At 45.9% G+C, this 8,819-nt stretch overlaps 1 protein-coding gene across 1 annotated transcript in view; it reads left to right on the forward strand.

Annotated features, from left to right (window-relative positions):
- Positions 1–5,525, forward strand: part of Myot (myotilin) — a 19,861-nt gene extending 14,336 nt beyond the window's left edge. Inside the window, exons 5-9 of the mRNA XM_013016005.1 lie at positions 612–744; positions 2,094–2,301; positions 3,116–3,281; positions 4,391–4,524; positions 4,918–5,525. Of these exons, the coding sequence (XP_012871459.1) occupies positions 612–744; positions 2,094–2,301; positions 3,116–3,281; positions 4,391–4,524; positions 4,918–5,090 (814 nt within the window). The 3' untranslated portion in view covers positions 5,091–5,525. The remainder of the gene's footprint in view (positions 1–611; positions 745–2,093; positions 2,302–3,115; positions 3,282–4,390; positions 4,525–4,917) is intronic.
- Positions 5,526–8,819: the final 3,294 nt, after the last annotated feature.

The following is an 8,819-nucleotide window of genomic DNA, read 5'->3' on the forward strand; positions in this document are numbered from 1 at the left end:
AAGCAAAAAGAAAAAAGCCGGAAGTGGCGCTGTGGCTCAAGTGGTAAAGCACTAGCCTTGAGCTGAAGAGCTGAGGGACAGCGCCCAAGCCCAGAGTACAGGCCCCACGACTGGACCCCCCCCCCAAAAAAAAGATGTATAATTTGAACCAGAAGTTTCTAAATTGCTACCATTTCTAAAGCCATATCAAATATGCCACCCCTAAAGGCTTTTTTTTTGCCAGTCTGGGGGCTTGAACTCTGGGCCTGGGTGCTGTCCCTTGAGCTCCTTTTGCTCAAGGCTAGCACTTTACCACTTGAACCCACAGCACCACTTCTCTGGATATTTCTGTGATTAACTGGAGATAAGAGTCTTACAGACTTTCCTGCCCAGCTGACTTCAAACTGTGATCCTCAGATCCCAGCCTCCTGAGTAGCTGGGATGACAGGCGTGAGCCACCAGCGCCTGGCAACAAAGGCATTCTTAAGGCCTGGCTCCACTGTCGGGATAGCATAGGAGCCAACAGTTGGAGACAGGCTGGGCTTTCAGACTTGACGGCAGAACTGGACTGGGGTGAAGGGAAGAGCGACGGCAGCATTTATGTGCAGCTGTTATTGCTACTATTTTTGTAGAAGTAGATCCTCTTCAAGGGCAGATGCGAACGATCAAGATGCCATCCAAGAGAAGTTTTACCCACCCCGCTTCATCCAAGTGCCAGAAAACATGTCCATGGGAGAAGGAATGTTCTGTAGGATGGATTTCAAAGTAAGAGAGGCGTTCTTAAACAAGTGTGTGTGGGGGGGAGGGAGGGTGGGAATCAATAAGGCAATACTAAGTTTTGGGAGGAAAAACCCCAAATGTCCTATACTCATTTGGTTTTGGGTAAGAAGAGACATTCTGGAACCAAACTCACCTGGGTCTGTAAACTCAGACAAATCACAGGCAGTCATAGGGATACCTAATATGATTACATAGGGGTAACCTAATAAATATTTATACCAGTAAATACATATACCTATGAAGATGCCGTAATAATAGAGTATCTAACATGCACGGGTCTCTACGTCTCCATCATCAAGTTCATTCTACCCACCCAGCTGACCTTTGCCTAGAAGAGTTCTGCTTGGCTACAAGCTTTTCAGAAGAGACTGTTGTGTTGTCTTTTTTTTTTTTCTTCCAGATTTCTTGTCTATGACAAGAATTAATGGATGGCCATTTGCAGACCCAAGTACAAAAATCCTCTGCTTTCAAAACACTATTTTTTAGACAGCAAGTCTCACAGTTCTGTCTCTGGCATTTTATTCAGTCATAGTTGTCCAGAAAAGTCATATGATTTCCATATTCCTGCGGAGACCAATAAATACAGGTTTAAATATGGTAGTTAAAAGAAATGTTTCTTTAGGGGCTGGGAAGGTGGCTCAGTGGTAGAGCGCTTGCCTTGCATGCCTGAGGCCCTGGGTTCGATTCCTCAGCACCACATAAGCAAAAAGTGCCAGAAGTGGCGCTGTGGCTCAAGTGGTAGAGCGCTAGCCTTGAGCTGGACCCAAAAAACAAAACAAAAAAAGAAATGTTAAAGAAGGCTGAAAAAGCTGGGTGCTGGTGGCTCATGCCTATAATCCTAGCTACTCAGGAGCCTGAGAGCTAAGGTTCGTGGTTTGAAGCCAGTCCAGGCAGAAAAGTCCCCAATGAACCACTCAAACACTGGAAGTGGTGCCGTGGCTCCAGTGGTAGAGCATCAGCCTTGAGCACAAAGAGAGGCTCAGAGACAGCGCCCAGGCCCTGAGTTCAAGCCCACCACCACCAACAACAACAAAAAAAGAAGGCTGGGGATGTGGCTCGGTACTTCTCTTGCAAGTGCTTAGCCCTCAGTTCAAACCTCAGCGTTGAAAAAAAAAATGAAGCTCTTTAGAAATCTGAGGTTGTGGGTAAAAGCGACAGACGTAGTTTGAGATACTCTGTATTCACGTCAAGGGTTTTAATTCCATTGTTTTTGTTTCAAACTTACACCTGTTGGGGTGCCTGCATTTTCATCACATGTAGGTACTGAAGAATGCTTAGAATTCAGAGCGGACACAGGCTTTAAAATCCTGCTGCGTGTTGGTGTTTGTGCGTAGGTGAGCGGCCTGCCAGCTCCGGACGTCTCGTGGTATCTGAACGGAAGACCAGTCCAGTCGGATGAGCTGCACAAAATGATCGTGTCTGAGAAGGGCTTTCACTCCCTCATCTTTGAAGCGGTCAGAGCGTCGGATGCGGGCGCCTATGTGTGTGTGGCCAGGAACCGAGCCGGGGAAGCCACCTTCACCGTGCAGCTCGACGTCCTGGGTGAGCCTCCCGCAGGACCCGAGACCTGAGGATCGCGGTTCGAAGCCAGCCCTGGCAGGAAAGTCCAGTTAACCACCAGAAAACCTAATGTGGCGCTACGAAAAAGCTCAGGGACAGCACTCAGGCCCTGAGTTCAAGTCCCATGACTGACCAAAAACAAACAAAAGCAATGTTTATTATAATATTTTAACTTAAACTCAAAAGTGTTTTCAATCTTGTTGCTTTTTTAAAACTCTTAAGGTCAATATATCAGGTGATCTTTTACCTTATGTATGTATGTATGTAGGTTGGTTGGTTTTAGAGGGCTTGAACTCAGGGCCTGGTTGCTGTTCCCGAGCCTTTTGCTCAAGGCTAGTGCTCTACCACTTGAGCTCCACTTCCGGCTTTTTTTGTTGTTGTTTTGAGATAACCTGCCTGGGCTGGCTTTGAAGCACGATCTTTAGCTCTCAGGTGTGAGCCCCTAGTGCCTGGCTGCATGATTTTTTAGTTTAACTTACTATAATTCTTTTTTTATTATTATTTGTTTTTTGTCGGTCGTGGGGCTTGAACTCTGGGCTTGGGCGCTGTCCTTGTGCTCTTCAGCTCAAGGCGAGTGCTCTACCGCTTGAGCCACAGCACTACTTCTGGTTTTCTGGGGGGGGGGGAGTTATTAGAGATAAGACTCTCATGGACTTTCCTGCCCCAGCTGGCTTTGAACTGTGATCCTCAGATCTCAGCCTCCTGAGTAGCTAGGATTACAGGTGTGAGCCACCGGCACCTGGCTTTATAATTCTTATAATATTACAAATGCTTTTTTTTTTTTATTAACTCATAGCAAAAGAACACAAAAGAGCACCGATGTTTATCTACAAACCACAGAGTAAAAAAGTTTTTGAAGGGGACACAGTAAAACTGGAATGCCAGATCTCAGCCATACCTCCACCAAAGCTTTTCTGGAAGAGGAACAATGAAATGGTCCAGTTCAACACAGACCGAATAAGGTAGGAATAGATATTTCTTATCTGTACTTTGTTTGGATGGATCCCATTATACCTTAAGCAGATATTGTAAATGGCATGCAATTATGATCTTAATTTATCGTGTGTGTGTGTGTGTGTGTGTGTGTGTGTGTGTGCGCGCGCGCGCGCGCGCTGGTCCTGAGGCTTGGACTCAGGATCTGAGCGTTGTCCCTGAGCTGTCCTTTTGGCTAAAGGCTAGCAGTCTACCTACCACTTGGTCCACACCCCACTTCTGATCTTTTCTGAGTAGTTTACTAGAGATAAGAGTCTCATAGACTTTCCTGCCTGGGCTGGCTTCAAAACATAATCTTTAGATCTCAGCCTCCTGAGTAGCTGGTATTACAGGTGTGAGCCACTGGTGCCTGGCTTGTCTAGTTTTTAAAGTACAGATAGATACTGGGTGCTGGTGGCTCATACCTGTAAATCCAGCTACTCAGGAGGCTGAGATTTAAGGCTCATGGTTCAAAGCCAGCCCAGGCAGATAAAGCCAAGAGCCTCTTGTCTCCAATTAACAAGCTGAAGTCTGGAAGTAGAGGTGTGTTGTTAGTGGTTGAGCACCAGCCTTGAGTGGAAAATGTCAAGTGAGAGTTCAAGGCTGTGCGTTCAAGCCCCAATATACACACAACACACACATATTAAAATTAAAAATAAAATACATACAGAACTATAATAAAAGAGTTCACTAAATCACTAGTAACTTCAAAAGCTCATTCATCATAAATTTAAAGCATAAAGTTACCTGGGATTTATCTTTTAATGGACAATGAAGAAAGATGGCTTAAGGTAATGGATGACGTAGGTAAGAATAAAGAGGGGTGATGGTTTGGTATCAGTGTGTGTGTGTGTGTGTGTGATGTTGGGGGTTAAATCTTGGGTCTCGTGAGCACCTAGGCAAGTGCTCTGTACTGTTGCACTTTGATCATCAAGTGAGACGTTCAATTCAAGAAAAACAGTAGCTGTTTGGCCCTAACTAGACCCAGCCCTGGACTTGTCATCTGCTTCTTCCTTAGCCTGATTTTGTTGGTCAGAGACCTCATCAAAACCGACACAACAGAAACTACTACTTGTACTTTCCTCTTTTCCCTTCCCAGCTTGTATCACGATAATGCTGGGAGAGTTACTTTACTGATCAAAGATGTGACTAAAAAAGACGGAGGCTGGTACACCGTGTCTGCAGTCAATGAAGCTGGAGTGACCACGTGTAACACCAGATTGGATGTGACAGGTATGTGACATTACCAGGTTAAAGGCCAATTAAAAACAAACAAACAAACACGCAGCTGGGCAAGGACTGGGGCTCACATCTGTAATCCCAGCTACTCATGAGGTTGAAATAAAGCCAGCCCAGGCAAAAAGTCCTGGAGACTCTTATATCCAGTGAGCCAGCAGAAAGCCAGAAGTGGGGGCGTGGCTCATGGTAGCTCATCACTCCTGAGCAAAACAAGTCAAATGAGAACCCAAGGTCCTGAGTTCAAGCCTCCAGACCAGAAACCCAGATCCTGTAAAACCAGAGGGATTGCCTCTATAATGCTTTTTTATCTTTTTCCATCCTGATAAAATTTCTATTAAGGACAACTCATTAGTGAATGTGAGTTAACTTTAGTCTGATCTATTTCAGCCCGTCCGAACCAAACTCTTCCCGCTCCAAAACAGTTGCGGGTTAGGCCAACTTTCAGCAAGTATTTGGCCCTGAATGGAAAAGGTTTAGATGTGAAGCAAGCTTTTAACCCAGAGGGAGAATTCCAGCGTCTGGCAGCTCAATCCGGATTGTACGAGAGCGAAGAACTCTAACAGCTCCGACCACAGAGCACCAATAGTGTGGATGACGTTTTCCGCCGCATACATCCATAACTGTATTAACAGGTTATGGCTTGAACTAGATACTCTAACTAATACACATGTATAACGTGACTCATCCTCTGACTCTTCACATTTCCATCTACTTCTCCGATTTTCGAAGCCCCCCAGGAAACGGGCCATCTGGATGTGTTTGTCTTTAAAAGTGGGGATTCTGCTATTTAACAGCAACAGAGGGATGGATCTTAACGCACACGTAGCAGTTGCTGGTTATGGATGAATAACATTTGAAACACATTTAGTGCTTGCAGTCAGGCTCCTGGTACTGCTTAACACGTAACTGCTTTACCTGTGTTCTCTTAGGAATACTAACACGAATCCTGTGAGCAGTGCTGTGCCAAGACAATAAAATTCAGAGTTAAAACAGAGCGTCTCCTCTTCGCAAAAGTCTAGATCTTTGTGGTGAAACCCACCACATTCAGCAAAACCTATGAATGACTACTTCCAAAAGGGAAGCACTCTTCTAGAACATTCTGAAGCTCACAGCTCAAATCACTGCCTCCTGAAAAATCACTTCCGGTGTTTATACCTTAAAGGCAACCCCTCCCGGTATACACATCCCTGGGACCCCGGGTACCCCGAATTCTCACTAACACAGATGACAATCTACCTTCTCAGTTTGCAATTCTGTATTAAATAGATCTCTAATTCTTCCTCCTCCTCCTGTCTTTCTCAACTTCTACTTGTTTTCTTTTTGCTAGTTAATTGGAATGAGAGTCTCTGGGATTTGTCTGCCCCTACTGCCTTTGATCCTTAGGTCTCCACCTCTTAAGTAGCTAGGATTACCAGCAAGAGCAGTAAGTACCTGGCTTAGGTTTCTGATTCTTAAAAATCTTTGTTGAGCTAAATGGCCTAAGGACTGTCCCCGAATGCCATCTTTTAAGGTACATATTTAACATCAATTTGCATGTCTTTTTTTCCCCTCTCACCATTTCAACACCCCCCAAAATCATGGTTCTCCTGTCTTGTTTTCTCCCACAATTTCAAGTACAAACAAAAAAAAATCTGTTATGTTAGACAGAATAATCTTGTGAAATTTTGTGAGTCCCAGTACAGGAGTAGACCCTCTCTTCTATGGGTCATGATCTATCTACAGGCTCTGGGCCTTTCCCTTGGCCTCCCCTGTTCCTTATCAAAGGCAGCTTTGCCCCTCATTACTATGTGGCTTGCTTCTTGCCTTTTTTAGCTGCATTTAAAGCAGAGTGTGTCAAAGCTCCTCCCCCTCCCCTCATCTGCCTCCAGTGTCTTTCTGGGAAATGACAAAAGTGGCTTTATGTCTTCTACCTTCCAAACAACTTAAGAGGTTTTTTCTTCTTCTTTTTGGCCACCTTAGGGCTTTTGGACAGCACTGCATTTTGTTCTGCTGTTTACTACTTAGAATCCCCCCTGTCCTTCATCCTGTGGACTTTTAGGCTGCTGAAATGGACAGCCAAATTCATTTGGCCTATTCTAGAGTTGGCTTACAAACCCTCCTCTCATCTGTGCACAGCATCTGGGCCAGTTGGGAGTCACGGCTCTCCAAGGACCACTGTCCTGACCTGCTCTCCCACACAGCTCTGCAGGGTTGGGTGTTTTGTTTTGTGTTGATACTGGGTCTTGACCTCAGGGTCTCTTGGTTGGCTTTTTCACTCAAAGATGGTGCTCTACCACTTGAGCCACATCACCACTTCTGAGTCTTTGCTGGTTAACTGGAGACAAGAGTCTCTGGGATTTGTCTGCCCAGGTTGTCTTTGAATCTCGATCCTCAAATCTCAGCCTCCTGAATAGCTAGGATTACAGGTGTGAGCCTGTTGTTTTGTGTTTGCCAGTGCTGGGGTTTGAACTCAGTCCTGGGCACCATCCCTGAGCCTCTTTTGCTCAAGGCTAGCACTCTACCACTTGAGCCAGAGCGCCACTTCCAGCTTTTCCTTTTTACATGGTACTGAGGAATCGAACTCAGGGCTTCATGCATGCTAGGCAAGCACTCTACCACTAAGCCACATTTCCAGCCTGCTGTTCTACTTTAATCTGTTTGGAGTTGGAGAAAAGGGATTGGAACTAATTTCTAGAAACAACTCTCAGTTTATAACAACTAGTTAATGCAAATGGATGGGCAAGGGGTCATGTGGGCTTCACTGTTGGTCCTTGGTAGCCTTTGCTCTAACCTGGAATAAATTATTTATTTCACCTCTCAGTGCCTTGGGGTTTGTTTTTTGTTGTTACTTTTTTCCCCTCAGGCCCCAAATGAGAGTACCAATGCTTGCCTTCCAGGGAGGAGACTAAATAAAGCAATGGATATTAAAAGTATTCATGACCCTGGTGTTCATCATAGCTGTCTGGTAATTGGACAATGCTAGGACTGCTAAAGAACAGATCAAAGAAGGCTGGCTGGGAAGACCAGAGTCACTTCACCAGGAATTGGGTTTCTCCAGTGCCTCTGCAGTGGCATTCTAACCTACAGCAAAAACCCACAGTTGGAAAGTCTGGCCCTTAAACTAAAGGCTGAAAATCAACTGTAGGTTGTCAGATTTGAAAATGGAAAAGAATGTGCGCCCTCTTCTGGTAGCAGCGAAACTGGTTTCTGGTGTCTTGGATTCTGGCTTTGTGGGATGCCCAGTACAGGGTCTAGCTCACTACAGGCGGGGCCTGGGGCCTGGTCTCTTGTGTTTGTCTACTGAGGAGAGTTAGGGGGCAAACATAGCGAGTTGTTTTAATAGTGAGTGATGGAGCCGGGCACCGGTGGTTCACGCCTATAATCCTAGCTACTCAGGAGGCTGACATCTGAGGATCACGGTTCAAAGGCAACCAGGGCAGGAAACTCCGTGAGACTCTGATCTACAATAAGCCACTAGAAAACTGGAAGTGGCGCTGGGCTCCAGCGGTAGAGCACTCGCTTTGAGCTGAAGAGTTCAGGGACAGAGCCCCAGCCCAGAGTTCAAGCCCCACGACTGACTTTAAAAAAAAATAGTGAGTGATGGGAGAAGCCTTATTTGGGTTTGTTATTTTTTTTTCCTGGAAAATTGTCTCTCAAAGAAATTCATGATGACATACCTATTGAGCAACCAACCACCTTGCCCAGTTAAAAAGTGAACCGTCAAGCCAAGAGGAGGAAAGCAAGAGTCAAAGAGATTTCACAAATAATTAGTGTGTGTGTGTGGGGGGGGGGGGTTTAAGTCAGTGGCCGTCAGCAAGAGGAAACGTAAAAAGCAAGTTCTTAACAACTGTTGTAGAGCTTGGTGGCCAAGTTCAAGTTCAGTCAGGGTTTCCTGAAATCTCAGCAGGCGTCACACAGTGAGATAAAGACCTTGTGGGAGGCAGAGCATCAAAAATGGCCGGAGGGTGGTGGGCTGGAGGCTAGCCTGGGGTCCCACGGTGGGATCCTGCTTCCAGCAAAGCAAACACAGGAAAAGGTGACATTGTACTTGATGGATTATTAGATTTTGCCAGAGAGCCGTGCAGACCTCCTGGTACAAAGAACAAAAGAAGGTTGATTGCCCAGAAAGGGGCTGGCCAGACCCCTTTCTCACAAGGGAGGAGTGAGAAGCAGCACCGGCTATTGTCTGGGGTGACCTAGATGACCTGGGGGGGGTTAGGGACTAGGGTGACCTAGATGACCTCGGGGGGATTAGGGACTAGGGTGACCTAGATGACCTCGTGGGGTTAGGGACTAGGGTGACCTAGATG

This window comes from Dipodomys ordii, unplaced genomic scaffold (genome assembly GCF_000151885.1).
Source record: "Dipodomys ordii isolate 6190 unplaced genomic scaffold, Dord_2.0 Scaffold29, whole genome shotgun sequence".
Taxonomy (NCBI): Eukaryota; Metazoa; Chordata; class Mammalia; order Rodentia; family Heteromyidae; genus Dipodomys; species Dipodomys ordii.